At 41.6% G+C, this 24,588-nt stretch overlaps 1 protein-coding gene across 4 annotated transcripts in view; it reads left to right on the top strand.

Annotated features, from left to right (window-relative positions):
• The window catches only part of NMT2 (N-myristoyltransferase 2), a 66,894-nt gene extending 42,306 nt beyond the window's left edge, over nt 1–24,588 (top strand). For 2 of the 4 annotated variants that reach the window (XM_045069114.1, XM_045069115.1), the window contains 9 exons: nt 697–815; nt 915–1,006; nt 1,128–1,244; nt 2,233–2,403; nt 3,655–3,763; nt 12,072–12,242; nt 22,350–22,517; nt 24,138–24,275; nt 24,459–24,588. In XM_045069114.1, coding sequence (XP_044925049.1) covers nt 697–815; nt 915–1,006; nt 1,128–1,244; nt 2,233–2,403; nt 3,655–3,763; nt 12,072–12,242; nt 22,350–22,517; nt 24,138–24,275; nt 24,459–24,479 — 1,106 coding nt within the window. In that variant the 3' untranslated portion in view covers nt 24,480–24,588. Of the gene's footprint in view, nt 1–696; nt 816–914; nt 1,007–1,127; nt 1,245–2,232; nt 2,404–3,654; nt 3,764–12,071; nt 12,243–22,349; nt 22,518–24,137; nt 24,276–24,458 lie in introns of those variants that run through there. The other 2 variants (XM_045069116.1, XM_045069117.1) reach the window with 2 other exon arrangements.

Genomic DNA, 24,588 nt, shown 5'->3' with positions numbered 1-24,588 from the left:
TCAAGCACGGAGAGCAGGGGAAGGGCTGTAAGAGCAGAAGGAGACCCCAGACGCCACGAGCTGGAGCTGAGCTGGAGCTGACCTTGGCCCCCCATTCAGCATGGATGAAGCTGGAGAGCAAGGCCAGGTGGGCGGCCAGGTGGGATCAGCCACAGACAAGGGCCTGGGTGCTATGCCACTCACACTGGGAAGCTGTGGGGGAGGAAAAGGGCACCTTTGTGGAGGTCACTGGAGACGTGGATGACTTCAGCTGCACTGTCAGCAGTCCCAAAATTAGTTGTAGGTGTTGCTGGGATCACTGTAGCCCTCCCCCCAACCCACCCCAGGGTTTTGAAATGCAGAGTAGGAAGAAGCATTTTCAGGCTGTCACTGGACCTAAGCTGCCCACTGTGGCAGATCTGTCATCTGGGGGTTGAGGCTGAGAAGTCATAGTCATGTCATAATACACACCTTGTCATTGCATGAGAAACGATTGCTCCTTTTGTTTAATTGGTGAGATAGCCGTGCCCACTACCTAGCTACCCTGTCTCACTCAGGAAGTAGCTGAAATAATAGCATATTTCCGTTGATGAAATGAAACCCAAGTCCCCTAGAAATGATTTCGTTTTCTGGGACGGACCATTTGGGCCATCAGAATACTTGGTCATTGAATATTCTCTTTTTGTCTGTCTCTTTTTCTTCTCTGCGCCTCCCCAGATGAAGTCATAACCTCTCACGGGGCGATTGAAGCAGACAAAGACAACGTGCGTCAGGAGCCCTACTCCCTGCCGCAGGGTTTTATGTGGGACACCCTGGACTTGGGTAACGCCGACGTGGTGAGTGACGCTCTTGAGCGCAACAGCTGTCCTCGCACACATTGCTTCAGGGGCAGGGGTTGCGAGCACCATAGACAGGACACTCGCTTGCTCTTGTAGCTCAAGGAGCTGTACACACTGTTAAATGAGAATTACGTGGAAGATGAGGAGAGCGTGTTCCGGTTTGACTACTCGCCCGAGTTCCTGCTGTGGTGAGTCAGGCCGGCCGCCAGGGGGCGCCCCGGGCGCGGGCAGTCGGGGCGGCGTGCCTCGGTCTCTCCCTGGTTTCCTGGACACTAACGCGCCAGTTTTCCTCATCTGCTTTGACTTCAGGGCCCTGCGTCCCCCCGGCTGGCTCCTGCAGTGGCACTGTGGGGTCCGAGTGTCTTCGAACAAAAAACTAGTAGGGTTCATAAGTGCCATTCCAGCAAACATTCGGATTTATGACAGGTACCTACTAAAGCTTGTCCGTGTTGGTTTCTTTTCCAGGAATCGCCATTTCAACAGGCTTCTTTTTTTTTTTTTTTTTTTTTTAAAGATTTTACTTATTTATTTGAAGGTTGGGGGGGCGGGGCGGCGAGGGGAGCAGGCTCCCTGCTGAGCAGAGAGCCTGATGCAGGGCTGGATTCCAGGACCCTGAGATCATGACCTGAGCCAAAGGCAGAGAGGCTAAACCCACTGAACCACCCAGGCGCCCCAAGAGAGAGATTTTATAAGAAATCTTTTTATCCATAGGATAACTAATGTTGCATTTTTGCTCTGGGTCTCTGGCCTAGAAAGTCAGAGATCTAATGCATAGTAGGGCTGTTTACCATAATAGGGCTGTGTATCAGGTTAGTTTCTTTGCTGCTAAAAAGCATTTGATGTCAAGGAGTCTGTGCCACATGGAATGCCTGCATATCTAGAACCAGAGCAGGGAATGGGCTTTGAAACTCTGCAAGGTTTACTGGAGCTCGGAAAAACACCAGCTCTCTTCTGGTCAGGGCACCTCTCCGGAGCCTAGGAATTGAGTTATCCTCCAAAGCAACATCTTACCAGATTGTGCAGCTGGGTGACCCAGTTAGTGTCCTAATTGCGTACATTACAGAAAAGAAAAAAAAACAAAAACAAACAAAGAAAAAACAGATGTAGAAACTTTGAGGCACATCTTACCTATTTTCCAAAGTGAAAACTTAGAAATAAAAAGTCTTAAATTTATTGAGGGCAAGGGGGTTTGGATCTCCATGACCTAGAGTTATAATCATTTTAGCAGGGGATCTGGGGGCTAGTTTATTTATCTGAACTTGTGAAATGCCTAAAAGATGGGCTATTTTTCTTAAATATTGTGTTGAGGGGGGATCTTTCAGTTTCTAATTTTAAATGTCATGGGTGTTGTTTTATTTTTTAAAATGTTTTGTCGTACGTCCCCTCAAGTCTTTGACATCTTTTTCTTTCTTAGTGTGAAGAAGATGGTAGAAATCAACTTTCTTTGTGTTCATAAGAAATTGAGATCAAAACGGGTAGCCCCAGTGTTAATTCGAGAAATAACCAGAAGAGTGAACCTGGAAGGGATTTTTCAGGCCGTCTATACAGCTGGAGTGGTTCTTCCTAAGCCGGTGGCCACCTGCAGGTAACAGCACCTCAAGCCTTGCCCCCCTGCTGTGTTGCTACCAGTTTTTATTCTCACGTGTATTTTGTGGATTTGGGCTTACCTGGTATTATGTAGTTGGTTGGGTAGCACAGGGGAAATTAGACCCAAGAAACACTGTGACCAGTGTTCTTTCCAGTTTGCCATATAACTTCATGATTAAAAAGGGGGGGGGTCTCTACTTTTTAACATTTTCTGGCTAATGATGCTGGTTCTATATTTCTTTGTACCTTCCGTTGGAAAGACCAACGCAGCCTCTCCCTTGGGGAAACCTGGGGCATTGTGATCTTGAAACATCCAGCCTGCTAGCATTTTCTTTCCTTCTAGGCACTCAGGTTTATACCAAGCTGTGCCCTGGATGTCAGGGAACTGTTGCGAATGCTTGATAAATACCAGCTGAGAAGCCCAAACAAACTTGTTTGCTGAGAATAAGAAAAGGCTTAAACTCAAAAAAAAAAAAAAAAAAAAAAAAAGAAAAGAAAGAAAGAAAAAGGCTTAAACTCTGTTTTTATGACTTCATCTGTTTTTATCAAACTTTCAAAGGTTAATCCAGGGAGAAAATGGTTTATCAGATTAGCCCCTGGACTAACCTGTTCGTAAAGCCTTGAGGCTTTATCTCTCGACTATTTTTAACTCAAATAAGATGAAACTTTTGCTAAACATAGTACAAAAGGTAAAACTGTAATGACTATCTCCCATTAAATTATTCATAAATAACCTAAACATATAAGACTTCTCGCAGGTGTGTTTTAATACAAATCATCTAGTACCTAAACTGGAATCGCTAAAGAAATTCAAGGTAGTTTCTCAAAAAGTTGTTTGCCTTGGTGTGGATTATATAAAGGTGACAGCTACTAATTTAGGGAGGATGTTTTCATGTTTTTAAACTTTTTGGTCTGCTTTCTGTAGAATCAGCACTGGTCATTAAATACTTGCAGACTGGGCATTTTTTTTAAACTTTATTTTGCAATTTTATGATTGCTCTTTACTGAAAGAGATGAAAGGTCACAGACTACAAAGGAACATAACTAGGAAAGCGAGGACGTATTTTAGATTTTAAAAAACAGCTGATAAAATAATTATACAAGAGGAGGGCCGGCATCCAGCGCTGTGCTGGGGACATCATGAGTGTTTGAGTGTTAAATGCTTCTGCAACAGCTGAGCTGAGACAAAGAGTAAGCAACTGGTAGGGTTAGAAACCAATCAGATTTTGAAACCCTTATTGTATTCCAGATACTGGCATCGATCGCTAAACCCCAGAAAACTGGTAGAAGTGAAGTTTTCTCACTTGAGTAGAAATATGACTTTACAGAGAACAATGAAGCTCTACAGACTTCCAGATGTAAGTAAGAATGTTCTGCAGTTTTTGGAAGCTGTGACCTTAACTGAAGCTTTTAATGTAGAAAAGAGTTATTTGCAAGAGTCTTAAAAAACTAGCTCATGTGTTTGAAAATGTGAATGTGTAGCTTTTTGGAACTCTGGGCTAGGAAAAAGAGGCGTGCTGAAAACACCAGTTTTTTTGTTTTGTCTTTTTTTTTTTTTTTTTTTTTTTTTTTTAAGGCTTTTTAAGTCTTCAGTTTATGGTTGGATGGGATTGAACTCAAGACATGTAAGTTTTGAAATTTCGAGTATATAACATTTATTACAGAAGAAGTAAGAAAACTTGAGGCTTCTGATGCTGTTGTAACAAAAAGGAACTAAGAAATAAGGCTTAGTGGAGAGACCAAGGAAAGGAAATAATGTCTCACTAAATTACGTCTTTTTAGAGGCACCTGGGGTGGCTCAGTTAGTTAAGCGTCTGACTCTTGGTTTCGGCTCAGGTTGTGATCTCAGGGTGGTGGGAGCAAGCCCTGAGTTTGCTCTGTGCTCACGGGGGAGTCTGCTTGAAAGATTTTCCCTCTGTCCCCCACCACACCCTCTCTTGAATAAATAAATAAAATTTTAAAATACACACACATATATAAAATATATATTCTATAAATAATATAAATAAAACAAAGTAATATAAAACAATAAATAAATAATAAAATAATATAAATAAAAAATAAAATAAAATTCTATAAATAATATTAATAAAATAAATAAAATCTTAACAATAAATAAAATAAAATATATATAATAAAAATGTTTCATAAATAACCATATATATTTTTAAATATTTTATTTATTTATTAGAGAGATTGAGAGAGAAAGCATGAGTGGAGGGGAGAGCAGAGAGAGTGCAAAGCCAGACTCCCCGCTGAGCAGGGAGCCTGACTTGGGATTCCATCCCAGGCCCTTGAGATTGTGACCGAAGTTGAAGGTAAATGCTTAACCAAATGAGCCACCCAGGTGCCCCCTCAAAAAAAAAATCTTCTTAAGCTAGTGAGTTCCCAACATGCTAAGTTATCTCTTAGTAGAGGAAAAGTTACATGTGCTTTTGCCTTTAAGACTTGGATGGTGTGTTAGTTATCTGTCACTGTTGTGATAGATTACCACAAATTTAGCAGTTTAAAACACGAATTTATTATCTCCTAGGTTCTGTGGGTTGGAATCAAAGCCCAGCTTTTCTGGGGCCTCTGCCCCAGGGTCTCTTACGAAGTTGCCATCAAGGTATCCCCTGGGGCTGGGTCTCATCTGAACACTTGACTGGAGGTGTGTTCACCTCCAATTCACAGGGGTGTTAGCAGGCCTGAATTTTTGCTGGCATTTGGACTGAGAGCTTTAATTCCTTGCTGGCTGTTGACCTGAGGCCTCCATCAGTTCTTCGCCAAGTCAGAGTCCCCATAGGGTAGCAGCTGTGACTACATAGCGGCTTGCTCCATCAGACCCAGTGAGGAAGTGAGTCTACAGAGATAGTCAGCTAGCAAGGTAGAAGTTAGAACCTCACGTAATCAGTGCTTGCAAGTGACATCCAGTCACTGTTGCTCTATATGTCACTGGTTAGAAGCAAGTCCTGGCTTCCACCCACACTCAGGAGGAGCACAAGGGTTTAAGCACCAGGAGGGGGCATCACCAGGGGGCCATCTTAGAATTTGTCTGCCACAGATGGGATCTTCCATTCGAAGTTTTGATTTTGCCAGAACTGTTCTTTCTCTTGGGCTGGTTAGAAGGTAGTTCTGTGACTACTTTAACTTGATTTGAGGGATTCCCGTGGAATGTCTCCATGTTCATCTCAAACACGGGGATGCCTTCCCTGCAGTGGCCTTTCTCCTTGTGGTGGACTCCTCTTCTTTTTGTCTTTCGGCCAGTAGTGTGTTTACTGAGTTCATGTGAATAGCTATGTGAACTGATGTATTTTTTTCTAACGACGGACAGGAAACAACTGATTCTGACCTTGGGCAGAATTTCATGAGGAGAAAAGGGGAGGTGAGGAAACCAGATGTGGGAGATACCAGGACCATCATTCTGGAACTTTGTAACCTGGCAAAAGGCTAGGCCTCTTCCTTCCTTCAGTCTTACTGTCCTGGCAGACGGTGGGGCTCAGACTAATGAACCCACTGCCTCTGAGGCCAAGGAGGGAGAGGAAACCTAGACCAGAAAGAAAGGAAAATAAAAAATCCAGGCAACATGAGAGAGGCGGGTCCACAGGACCAGGGGAGCCAGCCCCTCATGCTGGAGTGACAGAAGGGAAGGTAGGCATGTGGAGAGGTGGACATGGAAGACATTCAGAACAGTCACACTAGCAACGTGACATTGCATACTGACTGGCCAGGATTATTCTGAAGCCAGGGGCAAGACCTAGAGTGACCTAAGGGGTACAGAGTCGTATAGAGGCACAGGACACGGCTACAGTGAAACACTCCCCCTGCAGGCCTTTCTGTTCTCAGCAGCCTCTTTGCCAGCGGTTATAAAGACCATGCCATCCAGGAGTGGACATTAAAAACTTCAGGTGTGCCGATTTTTTCCACTAGGGGCTAATGCTGTTCTCCTGTGGTCTCCCCGGTTCAGTTTCTTTTTTTTTTTTTAAAGATTTTATTTATTTATTTGACAGAGAGAAATTACAAGTACACTGAGAGGCAGGCAGAGAGAGAGAGAGAGAGAAGGAAGCAGGCTCCCCGCTGAGCAGAGAGCCCGATGCGGGACTCGATCCCAGGACCCTGAGATCATGACCTGAGCCAAAGGCAGCGGCTTTAACCCACTGAGCCACCCAGGCGCCCCTCCCCGGTTCAGTTTCTTGAGCCTGCAGCTGTCCAGCTTGTGTGTAAGGAAAGCTCCCACTTCCATGTAGACTGCCTAAAATGAGATGAAGGAGGAGTTTTAATACTCGTCATTGGTTTATTCGGGGTGATCAGACTTTGAGCTGCTGAGAGTCTCTTGACTTTTGTTCCTCATCCTTTATGTTTTTACACAAAAATCAATCAACCAGGTAACAGAATTAACAAGTTGGTAATAAATCACGGATCCGGCATTGGGAGTGCCCCCCTATACCCCCAGCCCCGACCCAGTAAAGTGAAGTTTACAAAGTGCTCTCAGGTGTGTGTATGTATTCATGTTATTCTTAAACAGCCTTTCGAAGCTGGTGTGTCCTGTCTGCATTTTGCAGATGAAGAGATTGGGGCTTATGCAGTTTGACACTTAGGTACAGGCCTGTCACTAATAAGTGGGGGACTTGATACATGCCCCAGATGTCAGGTTTCACCGTTAGATCCCTTTGCTCCTGCCATCACCTCTCGCATACCTCCGGGGACAGCGTGGCCTGGTCCCACCAGGTGTCTCGCCATGCAGAGGTGAGCACAAGAAAGCATGATTGTCAGGGTCCAAATAGTGCTCGTTGGCATGCTTTTAAGTCCTGGGGAAGGAGAGAAAAATGAAGAGTGAAATAATGTAGAAGAGAGGGTAGAAGAGTTGAGAGTACAGATATTAGGAAATCGGAAGGCACCCACTGAGCCACCTGGGAGTGTGCCCTTTGAGTTAGAAGCTGGACAGTGCAGGGGCTCCTGGCCAGCTCAATCGGTAGAGCTTGAAACTCTTGATCTCAGGGCTGTGGGTTCAAGCCCCATGATGGGTGTAGAGATTACTTAAAAATAAAATCGTTAAAAAAACAAAAAACAAAACTGGACAACAGCTTCCCCACACAGGGGCCCAGTTGTGTGATTTAAGAACATTTTTGTACCCTTCAGAGTAAGGAAGAAGAGCCTTCTGCATACAGCTTTTGCTCTCTGGATCAGTCTCATCTTCTGATCCTCTTTCTGCTTACAGTACCTGCTTTAGGTCTTGCTTGTGGACTTCTGAATATAGTTAACATCATTATGGCCACCGTTGTGCTAGACAGTGGACATCCGTAGTCTCAGCTATGATTCAGGACAGTCCTAGGAGGGCAAGGCATTCTCCCCATTTCACGGAAGAGACCTGTGAAATTGGTCTGTACAGAATCGTCATCTTCTAGTTAGGAGAGAACCACCCAGAGCCCACGCCCCCAGCCTCTGCTATCTGCCATGCTAAGGTCTTCCCAAGAGTAATGCCTTTCCTTACCTTGTGAGCATCAGTTTGTTTTCATTTGCTGTTAAGCATTTTCTTTTTTTTTTCTTTTTTTGAGATTTTATTTATTTATTTGAGAGATAGTATGAACAGGGAGGGGAGGGAGATGGAGAAGCAGACTCCAGACTGAGCAGAGAGCCCTACATGGGGCTCTATCCCAGGACCCTGGGATCCTGACCAGAGCTGAAGGTAGACACTTAACTGACTGAGCCCCCCAGGTGCTCCACTTCTGAGCGTTTCCTTCCTTCCTTTTAAAGATTTTATTTATTCATTTATGAGAGACACAGAGAGAGAGAGGCAGAGGGAAAAAAGCAGGTTCCCACTCTCCCACTTAGCAGGGATCCTGATATGGGACTCGATCCCAGAACCCTGGGATCATGACCTGAGCTGAAAGCAGATCCTTAACCAACTGAACCACCCAGGCGCCCCACTTCTGAGCATTTTCAAACAAAGTTGGAATTTTTTTTTTTTTTTTTTTGTCAGTGGTCTTAAAGTTGAAGGAATTTAAAGCAGGCAAACAGCCAGAGTCACATTAATTGCTTGGTGTCCTTCCGTGGTGTGGCAAGAAGGACGTGCTAGTGAAGACATGCTAAGACACACAGAGTTCTTCCTACAGTGAGTTGCAGTAGATGCTTTTTTTTAGTGATTAGCGTCCTGCTGCTGCTTTTTAATCAAATCCCCATAATCACTGCTTACATCTCTGCTCTGGAATCTTGGCTCTGAGACAGTTTACACCACATAGTTTGACAGAGAACAACGGGGCTTCTGTTTTTTAATAGACCTCTGAGCCTTTTTTCCTGTATGCACTGATAAGCAGATTTTACACATATTCCGATGTACAGAGAGTCCCAACAAGTCATGCCTGCTAGCTGGACCCTGGGAGAGTGAGTCTGCCCAAGATAATAGAGTTTGCGTGTGAAATATGAGGCTTTCCCAGTCACTTGAAATGTCTTTTTGTTTTTTTGGAATTCTCTGGAAACCACCTTTCTTTTTTGGGTTATGCCAAAACGTAGCATTTTTTTTTTTTTTTTTTAAATTTAGGCTTAACATTTTCCCCACCTCTTTCTGAAGACCACAGCTGTAAATGAAGGGTTTATTTTATATTTTCAAATGTATTTCCTGCTTCTGTAGATTTTTTTTTTTGGAGAATGTGTTATTTCACGATATTAAAAAGAAGCACATTTAGGCCCTGAAGAGACATGGCCATTGTGAGTTGGCAAAAGTAAATATTCTTCTCCTGTTTTCTGGGATTTTGGCTTTTTTTTTTTCCCCTGTAGCTGATACAGTCTGATGTTCTTCTTTTTTTTTTTAAAAAAAAAAAAGCTTCTGTAAAAAAGCACTTCAAGGGCTTATAAATTGCCCAGCACATATACTTTCTCTCTCCCTGTTCACCCAAACATAATGTTTCACAGAGTTTTCTGTCTCCCACTTCCAACTACCCATCATTCTGACTTTTGGAGACCTGACACAGCAGTTCTCAGAGTTGGTCCTGGGACCCCTGAGCAGTCACGAGTTTAGCCCAATCCAGGGGATGGGGACCTGTGACATCAACACTATTTTTATAATAACAGTGAGACAGAAAATGCATTTTTCACTTAATTACCCTATAGGTGTACTGTGGCATCTACCAGAGGCATTACGGAATGTGTGCTTGGGCGTTTTTTGGATTTAAAGTTTTCTCAGTTTTAATTTCTAGCATGATAGGTGCAGGTGGATATAACCCACACACGTAGAACTCACTGGGCCTACTCCGTGTTGAAGAGGGTAAAGGGGCGGGTCGGGGGGCGCCTGGGCGGCTCAGTTGGTTAAGCGAATGCCTTTGGAGTCCCAGGATCGAGTCCCGCCTCAGGCTCCCTGCTTGGCAGGGAGTCTGCTTCTCCCTCTGACCCTCCCCCATCTCATGCTCTCTCTCTCTTTCTCTCAAATAAATAAATAAAATCTTAAAAAAGTAAAGGGGTCTCAGACAAAAATATTTGGGAACTGCTGCTTTAAGGGTGTCTGTTGGGCAAAAGATGTTGATTTTAGTGGAATAAATTTTGTGGAATAAATACTCAGGAGAATATTGCTGAAGAGGAATGTTTTGGTCTAGAAAGACGTCGGCAAGCTTGTTCTTCCTTTCTGAATGTCCACCTCACAGACGCGCTGTCCTGTTGCTTTCACTAAAGACTCTAATTGCTTGATATCATTATTCTTGAGCTAGTAACAGAAGAAAAAGCAGTTTACTATTGAAAAGGGCTACTTAAGACTTTATTGAGGTCATCCTTTTGGCAGAAAATCATCTTTGTAAATGACTTTTTAAATACATTATTTCTTTATATGTAGTTTGGTTTTTCCTATTAGCATTTAGAAATGTATGTTTATTACATTTTCCAGTATTTGGAAATCACATAGGTTCCATCTTGCCATGAATCTCCAGTATAGAAGTGCTAACAAACACTAAAATTGGCCCGGGGAAACGTAAAAAAGAATTTTTGCCTGGCTCTCACGTAAGTGCCAGGCCCAAGATTTGTCATCTTTGCAGAGCTGACAGTGACTTTTTTCCATGCATGCAGTCTTCACCTTACCTTACTGTATAAATGTGGTTTGAAACATAGGAACTCATTCATTCATTCATTCATTCATTCATTTGGCTGTTATTACCATTCTTGCTTGAAGGCTTAGGCCTCGGATGGAAGCCAGGGCATGAAGATTTCTCTTGCTTTGGCTTGGTGATCCACAAAAAGTCCAAAAGTACGAGTTCTCCATTAAATGTTAAGGGCTTACTTTCTCTCGATGTGGACTTAGTAAACGATATTTTGGCTGCATTATTACATCTTTAGAGATTACATGAGCCATAATAGGATGGCGCATTGTAAGGACATTTGGGTCTGTAAATACAAAGAACAGATCTCTCAGCACCCCTCCCAGTCCCCCGGTCCGTGATTGGTCAGCATTCCTTGTCATGGACCCCAAGAGACCTCAGCACAGCCACTAAGGTGGATCAGAGCCAGCACACAGGATGAAACCTGTATACCACCTTGGGCTTCTGCTATGCTATGTGTCTGGGGATGTGCAGGAGCTGTCATAATCTATTTTTAAAGGCTGTATTTAATTTTAAAGTATTTAAAAATAACTTAGAAAAGGTGGAGTAGAAGTATTTATATACAGGCTACTTACCACTTAAAATGTATCCACTGTTTCTAGGAAAAAAAACAAGCTAACTGGAAAGATGAAATGGGATTGCTGAGTTTTTAGTATTTTTTTTTTAAGATTTTATTTATTTCTCTGAGAGAGAGATCGATCCTTGCTGAGCCAGCCTGACGTGGGGCTCAATCCTAGGACTCAGGGATCGTGACCTGAGCTGAAAGCAGACGCTTCATGGACTGAGCTGCCCAGGAGCCCCGAGGTTTTAGTATTTTGTACAACAAGCACTTGTGGTGGGTTTTTCTCACTTCTTAGCTCAAGTGTCCTGGTGTCTGGGCAGTTCCTACGGAGCTAGGTGATGTCTGGAGCTTCAGAGCACACAGTGGAACAAATCCAAATGAGGACCTGGCCTAAACATGAGGTTAATTCTGTTCCTAATAGAACACTATAGAAATCGTGATGATCCAGAATGATGAATTCGAATGCCTGTTCTAATCACCTTATTTAATCAAAAGATAACCTGGGAAGTCAGGGCGGGTACTTGGCCGCTTGGCTGTTAAAATGGTTGCCCTTCCCCTTCTGACCAGTATGATTTACTTTTTTTTCCATTTTTGTTGCTCACAGGAACAAAATAGCTTACAGCCTCTTTACAGTCCATTGATTAAAATAAGTTTCTGAGCTGTCTTCACCTGAATTCTCTGCCTGTCAGACAGGTCATTTGTAAGACACATCCTTCCAGAACACATGCACCCGTGGGGTGGTTGTTAACATGCTAGGCTTTGGCCCATGGATTGGGGTCCCCCTGGCTTTGATTGGGCAGCACTAACCCTATACCCGGCCCACGGATAGAAGGCACAACACGTTGTCAATGCGTCTCCTGACTCGGTGCTTCCGTGTGTAGACAGATCACCAGGGAATCTGGGCAAACTGCAGATTCGGACTTGGCAGGTCTGAGGGGGAGCTAGGATTGGGCAGTTCTGACAAGCCCCCAGGTGGTGCTGATGCACATGGCGTTCGTTCTCCTTATAGTTCAGCTGCTGGCTTTGTTTTGTTTTCACTGCAACAAGGCTACCAAGACATCAGGCCTGAGACCGATGGAACCCAGAGATATCCGGGCCGTGCGAGACTTGACCAACACTTACCTGAAGCAGTTTCATCTCGCCCCGGTGATGGATGAAGAGGAAGTGGCTCACTGGTTTCTCCCGCAGGAGCACATTATTGACACGTTTGTAGTGGAGGTAAACATAAGGTGATAAGACAATACAGATAGGTGTGGAAACACCACACAGCTGAGTCTGTTTTCTGGAAGGACCGAAGAGTGCCCCCTTCTCTCCTCTTTCTCCATGACACACTGCTTCCAAACCAGATTTCTGTTCCTCCTGATAGAACCAGAATTTCTTCTTACAGTTTCCGTTCCTGGATAAGAAGAGCACATTTTTGCTAGTGATTAATGGGAAATCAGGATATGTTTCTCTTGGTACCTGTTTGAGTAATTGCTTTATTCAGTTTGAAAAAGTTGATTTAAATGGCCTTTTCTGAAGTAGATAGATACTTTCCAAAGTTTAATACCCCTGGGTTTTGCAAAACTGGTTTGAACTGAACTGTTTTTGGTTGAGATGGCATCACTCAGCCACTTAACCCTTGTTCAAGGGAAGAAACGAAAAGTAATAGTCTAGATTTTCTGATTCTTAACTGGATGAATTTAACCTAGTGCTTTTTAACCCTTTTCCTAGAAGGAAAAAACAACAACAACAAAAAGCTTGAACTTTGTTGTTCAAATGATGTTTCGCATAGAGGCTCTTTCAGTTGAAGTGGGATTGGGTTCAGAAGTTGAGATTTAAGCTGGTATGTACCTGGAGGAAAGAGTGTGGAGTCCACATAGAGGTCCCAATAGCAGTCCATTTACCATTCAGGTGTGAGCACTGACTGAAAGTGTCTTTTTTCAACACTGTCGGGCATTGGTCCAGAGGTAGGATGGCAGCCAAGATAGGGTAGAAATGGTAGAAACAGGGTGAATTCAAAGGGCGTTTCTGGAGAACAGCTGAGCAGTCTTTGTTTTTAAGCTCTTATTTCTAGAACAATGCTAGAGTGCACACCTTTAAGCACAATCTTTTTTTTTTTCTTTAATTTACATTCAGTTAATTAACGTATAGTGTATTACTAGTTTCAGAGATAGAGGTCATTGATTCATCAGTTGCATATAATACCCAGTGCTCATTACATCACGTGCCCTCCTTAATGCCCATCACCCAGTTAGTTACCCCATGGCCCCACCCCACTCCCTTCTAGCAACCCTCGGTTTGTTTCCTGTGATTAAGAGTCTGTTATGGGGCGCCTGGGTGGCTCAGTGGGTTAAGCCGCTGCCTTCGGCTCAGGTCATGATCTCAGGGTCCTGGGATCGAGGCCCGCATCGGGCTCTCTGCTCAGCGGGGAGCCTGCTTCCCTCTCTCTCTCTCTCTCTGTCTGCCTCTCTGCCTACTTGTGATCTCTCTCTGTCAAATAAATAAATAAAATCTTTAAAAAAAAAAAAAAAAAAAAAAAAAAGAGTCTGTTATGGTTTGTCTCCCTCTCTGGTTTTGTCCTGCTTCATTTTTCCCTCTCTCCCCACTGTGGTCCTGTTTTGTTTCTTAAATTCCACATATGAGTAAGATCATATGATAATTGTCTTTTTCTGATTGACTTATTTCACTTAGCGTAATACCCTCTAGTTCCATCCATGTTGTTGCAAATGGCAAGATTTCGTGTTTTCTTGATGGCTGTGTAATATTCCATTGTGTGTGTATGTGTCACATCTTTTTTATCCATTTATCTACTGATGGACATCTGGGCTCTTACCATAGTTTGGCTATTGTGGACATTGCTGCTGTAAACACTGAGGTGCACGTGCCTCTTTGGATCATACATCTGTATCTTTGGGGTGAATACCCAGTAGTGCAATTCCTGGGTCATAAGGTAGCTCTATTATCAACTTTTTGAGGAACCTCCATACTGTTTTCCAGAGTGGCTGCACCAGCTTACATTTCCACCAAGAGTGTAAGAGGGTTTCCCTTTCTCTGCATCCTTACCAACAACTGTCATTTCCTGACCTGTTAATTTCAGGGATTCTGACTGGTGGGAGGTGCTGTCATTATAGTTCTGATTCGTATTTCCTGGTATCAAGTGATGTGGAGCACTTTCCTGTGTCTGTAGGCCATTTGTACATCTTCAGAGAAATGTCTGTTCGTGTCTTCTGCCCATTTCCTGACTGGATTATTTGTTCTTTGGGTGTTGAGTTTGAGAAGTTCTTTATAGAATATGGATACTAGCCCTTTATCTGATAAGACATTTACCCATATTCTCTCCCATTCTGTCAGGAGATTTGTCGACTGTTTCCTTTGTCGTGCAGAAGTTTAGGCATAAATCTTTATGCCCTTGTGGTTAGTTTCTCCAGGACAGCAGTTTTCAAAGTTTTTGATTTCAGGACTCTTTCAGTCCCTGAAGAATTACTGAGAACCCCAAAGAGCTTTTATTTTTGTGGATTATATTTACAGATACTTACTACATTGAAATCGAAACAAAAATTTTTAATATTATTATTTTATAAATCAGATAGAGAAAGCCAGTTACTGTACAATCTCACGTGTATGTACAATCCAAAAAAATCCAAAACTCACAGATGCAGAGAACAGATTGGTGGTTGCCAGAGGTGAAGGGTGGGTGAAATGGTTGCAAAGGGTCAGAAGGTACAAGTTCCCAGTTATAAATTAAGTAAGTCATGGCGTGTAATGTATAGCATGGTGACTACAGTTAAGACTGTGTCGCATATTTGAAAGTTGCTGAAAGAGCAGACCTTAAAAGTTCTTATCACAAGAAAATAAATTGTTAACTACATGTGGTGATTTTAACAAAATGGATTATAACTAAACTTACTGTGGTCATCATTTTGTGATATATACAAATATTGAATCATTATCTTGTACAGTTGAAAGTAATATAATGTTATATGTCAGGTGTATCTTAGTTTAGTTTTAAAAAGGAATAAATCGTTGAAAATATATATATTATTTAATAACAGTAAGAAACATGTTACCTAAATAACATATTTTTTATGAAGAATAACTGTTTTCCAAAGCAATGGAATTAAGAGTGGTATGTTTTATATTTTTGCAAATCTCTTTAATGTCTGATTTACCAGAAGACAGCTGGGCTTGCGTATCTACTTCTGCATTTATTGTGATAAATTATTTTGGCTGAGGTATGTGGAAAAAAAAAATCCTTCACATGAAGTATTGAAGATATGGAAAAGAATGAATATTTTAGTAGACTATTCAGATTGTTTTGAAAATTCTCTACTTGAAAGCATATTAATGAACTTTCCATACTCTAATTAAAATCCTTTGGTCTGTCTTCTCCTTTGATCATTCCTTTACCAGTGTATGAATTTGTAACATCATATACTGATCATTTGGGAAATACCAGTTCACTGCGTTAAAAAAGATCTTCCAAATTTTAATAGTTTGTTAATAACATTGTCACCAGAAAAGCATATAATATAGTTTATGTTAGAGGATATAGGTTTTTCCAGACTTAAAGTTGCACCCTGAATGCCCAGATTTTATCCCTGGCAACAAATCCCACCAATATTCTCCTTGACGTGACAGGATCACATCATTGATTTTTGAAGTTGGGCCAAATCCCCAGGTCGCAATGACCATAATTTGTTAGTCCTCCTTTAAAGTGATGTTCCATGAAAAAAGTGGCAGTTCAGCTCACAGCTCCGTGGCCTCTGGGCTTCTCTTTCAGACAATAAACTCCTGGAAAATGAGAGCTTTTCCTAGACAAATAAAAGGACTGTCCTTTTAGTCGGCCACAGAAGTGCTTTGTGTGTGCTCCCTCCTGGGCCACCACCCAGGCTGGGAAAAGGAGGAGCTGTTAAGGGTGGCAGTTAATACAGTTAATCATTCTTACTCAAGGACAAGCTTAAGTTAAGAAAACTTTTTTTTTTTTTTTTTTTTTTTTTTAACTTGAGGGTGTGGTGGTGATGAGTAACAAGCCCCCCAGCATGGTTTGGTGCTGCTCCATGTTCCGTGCTGAGGCCTGGATGGCGGTGCCGCCATCACTCCTGCCTTCTTGGTGCCCATGTCCACAGAGTGAACAAGGCAGATGATTTCGTGGCGCTGTTAGGAAAATCGTTTTGATTCCTCAGACTCCTGGAAGGGTCTTGGATACCCTCCAGGGGTTCACGGACCATGTTTTTTTTTGTTTTGTTTTGATTTGTTTTTTTAAAGATTTTATTTATTTGACAGACAGAAATCACAAGTAGGCAGAGAGGCAAACAGAGAGAGGAGGAAGCAAGCTCCCTGCTGAGCAGAGAGCCCGACACGGGGCTCTATCCCAGAACTCTGGGATCATGACCTGAGCCAAAGGCAGAGGCTTGAACCCACTGAGCCACCCAGGTGCCCCACGTTTTGAGAACTGCTGCCCCTCAGGTACATACTCAGAGGTCTAGCTCCATGGTCCTACAGCTCACCCTCCTATCTCTTAGTAGCATAGGAGAGGTCCTGTTTCCACAGATCCTCACTCACATTTGGTTATTACCAGACTTTAAATGTAGGCCAGTCTGATGGGTGTCAACTGATACCTTGTTTTTCATTCATCTGTTCTTACAACTAGTGAATTTGAACATCTCATAAATTTGTTAGCCATTTGCATGCTGGTCATATACTTTGCCTCTTTTTCTTTTTAAGTATAATCTTCTTGGTTTCTAAAGGTTTTTCCATATTAGTGGAAATATGTGGAATTCCATTAGTGGAATACTAATATTTGTATTGGGCTCTACTTCTGGGTTCTCTCTTCTGTTCCATTGATCTCTGGTGTCCCCCACCAACACCACACTGTCTTTATTACTATAGTTCTGTATAAGTCTTGATAGGTAGAGTGATTCCTCCCCCTTCATTGTTTTTGTCAAGATTGTTTTAATCTCTTTCTTTCACCTTTCCATATAAATTTTAGAATAAGCTTGTTTTTGCCTATGAAGCACCTTGCTGGGATTCTGATAAGAATGACATTAAATCTGTAGCTTATTTTGGGGAGAATTCACGAGTCTTCCAGTCCATGAACATGGTATGTCTCTATTTATTTAGATCTTTTGAATTTTATCAGCATTTAATAACTTTCAGCATCCAGATCTTATAGATGTTTTCTTAAGTGTATACCTTACATACTCGATTTTCACTAGAGGAATTATAAATAGTATTACATCTTTAATTTTGGTTTCTGCACGTTCACCGTCAGTGGATAGAAGTGCAGTTTCTTTTTCTGTGTTGATCTTGTATCCTGCATCCTTGCTGAAATCACTTGTTAGGTCCAGGAGTTTATATGTAGATTTCTTGGGATTTCTACATAGGCAGTCATGTCATCTGCAAATAGGGGCAGTTTTATGTCTTTCCTTCCCATCAGCATGCCTTTTATTTCTTCTTCTTGCCTTATTGCAGGAGCAAAATCTTCCCATACTTCGGTTGAATAAGAGTGGTAAAGGTCAACAGCCTTGTTATTGATATTAGTGGAAAAGCATTCAGTCTTCTACCATGAGGTATGATATTAGCTGGAAGATTTTTGTAGATGCTTCTTACCAATTTGACGTAATTTCCCTTATTCCTTTTTTTTTTTTTTTTTAAGATTATTTATTTATTTATTTATTTATTTATTTGACAGAGATCACAAGTAGGCAGAGAGAGAGAGGCAGGGAAACAGGCTCCCCACTGAGCAGAGAGCCTAGGGCGGGGCTTGATTCCAGGACCCAGAGATAATGAGATCATGACCTGAGCTGAAGGCAGAGGCTCAACCCACTGAGCCACCCAGGTGCCCCAATTTCCCCTATTCCTAACTTGGTGAGTTCTTATCATGAATGGGTGTTGGATTTTGTCCATTGCTTTTTCTGCTTCAGTTGATAGCAATCATGTGATTTTTCTTCTTTGGTCTGTTGATCTGATATATTACATTGGTTGATTTTCAAATCACTTGGCATTCCTAGAAAAAAACCCACTTGGTTGTGGTGTATAATTTTTTTATATACATTGTTGGATTTGGATTGCTGATATTTTGTTGAGTGTTGGTTGAATTCATCAGAGATACTGGTCTGCAGTTTCTTCTTCTTTTTTAATACTGCTTTTGTCTGGTTTTGGTATCAAGATAATACCAGCCTCAAAAGTGAGTTGGGAAGTGTTCCCTCTCCTTTTTTCTAGAAGAGATTCTATAGACTTGGTGATAATACTTCTTAAATGCTTGCTAGAATTCTCCATTTGACACCATCTGACCTTAGAGAATTCTTTTTTGTTCAAGTTCCAGTTCTTTAATGGTACAGGACTGTTCAAACGATCTGTTTTATCTTGATTACATTTTAATAGGCTGTGGTTTTTGAGGAATTGCTCCATTTCTTCTAGATTGTCAAATTTATAAAAGTTGCTTAATTACTCTCTCGTCCTTTTACTGGCCAAAGGATGTATAGTGATAATGCTTATTTCATTCCTAACATTGACAATTTGTATCTTTTCTCTTTTTATGTTTATTGGTCTTGCTAGTGTTGTATCAAATCAATTTTAATTGAATTTTCCCCCCAAAGAACAAAGCTTTTGTTTTATTGATTTTCTCTCTTTTCAGTGTTACTAATTTCTGATCTTAATGTTTATTATTTCCTTCCTTCTGCTTGCTTTGTGCTTCTTTTGATCTTCCTTTTCTTGTCCCTTGAGGGAAGATTTAGATTATTGAGACCCTTCCCTGTTACAGTTTAAGCATGTAGTTCTCTAAATGTTCCTCCCAGTACTGCTCTGGCTTCATTCTACACGTTTTGGTATGTCATTTTTTCATTTTCATTCGGTTATATGTATGTATGTATGTATGTATGTATTTCTAAAGATTTTATTTGAGAGAGAGAGAGTGCACACAAGCAGGGGGGAGAGGCAGAGGGAGAGGGAGAAGCAGACTCCCTGCTGAGCAGGGAGACAGATGTGGGGCTCAATCCCAGGAACCCGAGATCATGACCTAAGCTGAAGGCAGACACTTAACTGACTAAGCCACCCAGCTGCCCCTGCATTTTTTAAAATTTCTTTTGAAACTTCCTCTTTGAGCCTTGGATTATTTAGAATTCTGTTGTTCAACTTTGACTTTTCAGAGATTTCCTATTGATTTCTGGTTTCGTTCCATTATGATTGGAGAAGACACTCTCTATGATTTCAGCTCTTTCAAGGTGTTGAGGGTTATTTTAGGCACAAATGGTGAATGCATGTGAAATGTATATTCCGTTCTTTTTAGGTGGAGTGTTCCATATATGTCATTTAGATCCTATTTTGTTCAGATTTTCTACCTCCTTGGTGATTTTCTTTCTAGAAGCCTGTCAGTTGATGAGAGGGTGTGAAAGTCCCAATTATTACCTGTTTCTCCTTCAGCCTCTGTCAGGTGTTTTTGTTGTATTTTGAGGGTGCTCTTTGGTACTTAATACATTTAGGACCTTTATGTCTTCTCAGGGGATCCACCTGACCAGCATGTAATACCCCTCTTTGTCTCTAATAATTTTCTTTGCCGTGGACTCGACTCTGTTGGATACAAATACAGTCACTCCTGCTGTTTTAAAGATTTATTTTTTTGAGAAAAAGAGAGAACATGCAGAGTGGGGAAAGGGAGAGAGAAACTTAAGCAGACTCAGCCCTGAGCGCAGGGCCCAGCACAGGGCTTGATCTCACAACCCTGAGATCACAACCTGAGCCAAAACCAAGAGTCGGAGATGCTTAACCAGCAGGCACTTGGTCATTCCTGCTACTTTAAGATGAAAGTACTGCATGGTATGTCTCTTACAGCCATTTTACTTTACCTTATCTACGTCATTGAACTGAAGGTTTCTTATAAACAGCATGTAGTTGAACCGTGTTTCTTTATCCACTCTTCCAGTCTTTCCTTTGATTGGTGTATTTAGGCCATTGATACTTGATCATCACTGATAGGCTAGAGCTTAAGTCTGCCATCTTGTTACCTGTTTCTTATTTGTTTTCTCTGGTTTTTATTCCTCTTGCTCCTCTCTCCTTGCCTTCCTGGAGGTTACTTGAATATTTATGCAATTATGGTGCATTTGAATGTGTTTGTGTCGTTGGTATGTTGGTTGCTCTGAGTATTCCTACATATAGGAATGTGTGACTTACACAGTCGACTGGTATCAACATTTTACCACGTCAAGTGATCTACTTCCATCAGATCCCCTTCTCTTCTTGACTTTTTAAATACTGTCTTGAGTATCAGATGGTGATACAACTTGTGTTTCAAGTTGTAGATTTAGAAAACGCAGGAGGAGAAGCATAGTTTACAGCACGTACCAAGATTTCTGCTCTGTTGTTCTTTCTCCTGATGCTCTGAGATTCCTTCTGTTACTACTGCATTTCTGCTTGGAGAATCTCCTTTTGCCAGTCTTAAAAGCATGTCTGCTAGCAACAAAGTTTTTTAGTTTTCATTTGTCTGAGAGTGTCCTTATTTCTCCTTCATTCCTGAAGGATAATTCCACCAGATGCAGAATTCATGGCTGATCGTTCTTTTCTTTCAGCCCTTCAAAATATTGTGCCCATGGGAGGTGCCTGGGGGGCACAGTTGGTTAAAGTCCCATTCAGGTCATGATCTCAGGGTTGAGATTGAGCCCCCCGTGGGGCTCCATACTCAGCGTGGAGTGTGCTTGATATTCTCTCCCTCCTCCTCTGTTCCTCACCTGACTACTGTGCACTCGTGCGTTCTCTCTCTCAAATGAATAAATAAACAAGTTTTTTAAAAATATGCCACTGGGTCACCTGGGTGCCTCCGTCAGTTTAAGTGTCTGGCTCTTGATCTCACTTGGGGTTTGGATCCTGAGTTCAAGCCCCACACTGGGCTCCACACTGGGCATGCAGCCTACTTTAAAAAAAAAAAAAAAGTGTTCCACTGCCTTCTGGCCTCTATGGTTTCATTTCAAAAATCCACTGTCTTTTGAATTGGTATTCTCCTGTAGGTAATGCCTTTACTCTGTGACTACTTTTAAGGCTTTTGTCTGTAGTTCTCAGAAATTTAATTAGGATGCATCCTGGAGTGTATTTCTTTGGGTTTTTCCTGTCAAGGTTCACTCAGCTTCTTGATTCTGTTGTGTGTGTTTTGCCAAATCTGGGAAGCTTTCACCCCTTATTTCGTCTGCTGTCCCACGTTTCTCTTTCTCTTCTGGGACAACAGTGATAGAAATGCCCCATCTTGTGTTAACTGTCCCACTGGTCCCTGAGACTTAATTCATTTTTTTTTTCAGTCTGTTTTCTCTCTTTTGTTCAGACTGGGTAAATTCGACTGAATTCTTCCAAGGGCAATGATTTCTGTCCTCTGTCATCTCTACTCCACCTCTGAGCCCATCCAGCGAGTTTTGTTTTTCAGTTTCGATTTTTTGAGTTGAAAATCCTTACTGAAGCTGAAAGTTTAGGTCTGTAATTCATCACGAATACTAAGCTGCTAATATAGAGGCATAGAGAATCACTTCAGCAAAATGTCTTTAATTTCTTAGTGTCTGCAAAAGGGCTTCGTAAATCAGAAGCATTGAAAAACCAGATAATGTACCCATATGGCATCTTCTTTCTTACCAGCAAGACCATGCCTGTGGTGTAGGCTCTCCAGCTATGTGACTCAGGCATAGCATAGTTCGAGCTGTGTGCCAGCCGCCTAGGCCACCGCAGCTCATTATTAAAGCAGCGCCAACAGTGCTGGCTCGTTTCTTGTATTGAAAGGTATCCCAGTGATGATGAAACCAAGACCATCATTTGTGTCCCTTTTGATTTTTGGTAGCTTCAGATTCACAGGTGTGTGTTCGGCTGTGGTACTGATGCCTTTCACAAGTTTCCCCAAACAGCTTCCAGAGTATCCAGCTTCACTTTATGCTGACATAATTCTTGCTTTGTGCCAAGAAGGTGTTAGTATAATACAGTATCTTTGAGTTGGCAAAGGCAGCCTTCTGATCCCTGGAGCTTTTATTTCTGCAAAAACAATGAATGCACTTTTGATCCCTCTTCCCTAGGTCTAGGGAGACTCACGAGTCAAGCTTGGGGAAACGTTTCCTTTCAGACCATTCTGCTTTTAGGAACATTCTGCAAACAGCCAGCTAGCTCTGGGCTGAGAAAGGTACAACTCCCTGCTCTTCTCGGGCTCTACCTGGCCCACCGTCAGGGACCCCAAACAGAATTGCTGAGACAGACGTAGTGGGAGTTGTTGCTTTTTGTTCTAACAGTTAAGGTATGTGTCAAAAGTCAGCAAGTGAGCTTAAATGCGTGGATGCATTGTGTTCAGGGAGGTATTTACCTGACATCACCTTTGTCCTTCAGAACTCCAGTGGTAAACTAACTGACTTCCTGAGCTTCTACACACTCCCCTCCACAGTCACGCACCACCCTGCGCACAAGAGCCTCAAGGCTGCCTACTCCTTCTACAACATTCACACGGAGACGCCCCTGCTGGACCTCATGAGCGATGCACTCATTATAGCCAAATTGGTAAGCGGCTCCCTCCCTTTGTGTCTTGTGTGTTTCTCCAAATATGTGTCTCAGAGTATATAAAACCTCTTACAAGAGGGGCGCCTGGGTGGCTCGGTTGGTTGGGCATCTGTCTTCAGTTCAGGTCGTGATCTCAAGATCTTGGGATTGAGCCCTACATCGGGCTCCCTGTGCAGTGGGAAGTCTGCTTCTCCTTCCCCTCTGTTCCCCACCTGTGTTCTCTCTCTCCCTCTCTCTCAAATAAACTTAAAAATAATAATAATAAAAAATAAATGAAACCTCTTACTAGAGTTCCTTTTGCACCAGTACAATTCATTTGAGATACTTGTTACTGTTGACCATCTGACAAAAGGAAGAGTTTTGATAAGAGTTTCTTTTAAAACTTCAGAGGCTTTTTGCATCATTGATTCTGTTGCAGCTTAGCCAAAAAGATATTTTGTGCAAATTAGAAACTCCTAACCCTTATGGAAGAATGCTTAAAACCCCGTAATACAAGGAATATAGGGAAAATACATGGTACCTTTTTAGAAGGGACATACATGTTAGTATTGTGGTGCATAATCAGCAGCAGGAACCTTTTTTGAACTCAACTAAATAGTCTCTGAATTTTAAAATTAAAGGAATTTTATTTTTATAATTAAGGAGTTTAGTATTAAAAAGAAAGGCATTTGAAATGAATTTGAATTGGTATTCAAAATGTGCTGTACTATATTTGCAATATTTTTCTATTTCTTTAGTGTGGTAGTTAGGGTAGTTTTAAAATTCTTGCTACAAATAAACATTTTCTTTCCCAAAAAGAAGTTGAAATTAGCTGACACTAATTTCAGTGTAATAACTGGACATAAGAAAATACTATTCATGAGAAATTAGGAATAACACGTCAAAAGTGTTGTCTTTGATAAGCTGAAAATATTTTTCTAACATAGTACTCTTGCATCTCAAAATCAACATTATCCTATGATTCTTTGATCCTATTGCTCTTTTTCAACTACTTCCCCCACAAAAATGGCCAGTAATAAATTATTTAAGGTAAAACCCCTGAGAAATAGAAATTTCTACCAAATTTGGATAGTATTTTTACCTAACGTTTTTAAGAAATACAATTTTTACTACTAAAATTTTACTACATTTATTTCCCAGCATTAGCCCCAGACAAGGACATGTTTAAAGTCTTTAAAGACTCAGTCAGAACTTCGAAAGGCCCCTAACAGCTCTGGAGATGGAGCCATCTGGGCAAATGTTCCTTCTAAAAATATCCTCAGACAGGTTTGAACTGAGTTCTTAACCTACACATAGAGTGTAGATATTATACCTTGTTTTAAATGTGTATTTGAGGGGCCCCTGGGGGCTCAGTGGCTTACGCCTTTGCCTTCAGCTCAGATCACAGTCTCAGGGGCCTGGGGTGAGCCCCACATCAGGCTCTTTGCTCAGCAGGGAGCCTGCTTCCCCCCTCCCTCTGCGCTCTCTCTCTGCCTGTCAAATAAATAAATAATATTTTTAAAAAATAAATGTATATTCGAGCTGCTAGTAGAGAAATAAAGTGTTACACTGATGTACATAATAGAGAAAACACTCTAGTCCTTTGATATGTAAAATTTGAAATCCTTTTTACATTGGCAGAAAGGATTTGATGTATTCAATGCACTAGATTTGATGGAAAATAAGACCTTCTTGGAAAAACTCAAATTTGGCATAGGAGATGGCAATTTGCAGTATTACCTGTACAACTGGAGATGTCCAGGAACAGAGTCTGAAAAGGTAAGTGCAGGGGCTACACCCTCTATAAACTTAATAAATGTACTTAGAAAATCCCATACTTGCTGCCCTTAGGACTGTTAAGGTGTTTTTTAGTAGCATTTAAAAAATACAGAGCTATTGTACTATAGTTCATTTTTTTCTCGCTTACCTGTTCTTACTATTCTGTTTCTTCCCTCCTTTTAGGTTGGACTAGTATTACAATAGCTGGATATTTCTATTTCTAGAACTCTGACATCATCATTTGTTAATATTCTATTTAATGATTCCTGGAACTGCCATTCCAAAGAAGAATAAAAGCACAACTTAAATGAAA

The sequence above is a fragment of the Mustela putorius genome, unplaced genomic scaffold, assembly GCF_011764305.1.
Source record: "Mustela putorius furo isolate JIRA1106 unplaced genomic scaffold, ASM1176430v1.1 tig00003913_pilon_pilon_pilon, whole genome shotgun sequence".
Lineage (NCBI taxonomy): Eukaryota > Metazoa > Chordata > Mammalia > Carnivora > Mustelidae > Mustela > Mustela putorius.
The sequence above is the reverse complement of the archived record's forward strand: the minus strand, read 5'-3'. Positions and strand labels throughout refer to the sequence as shown.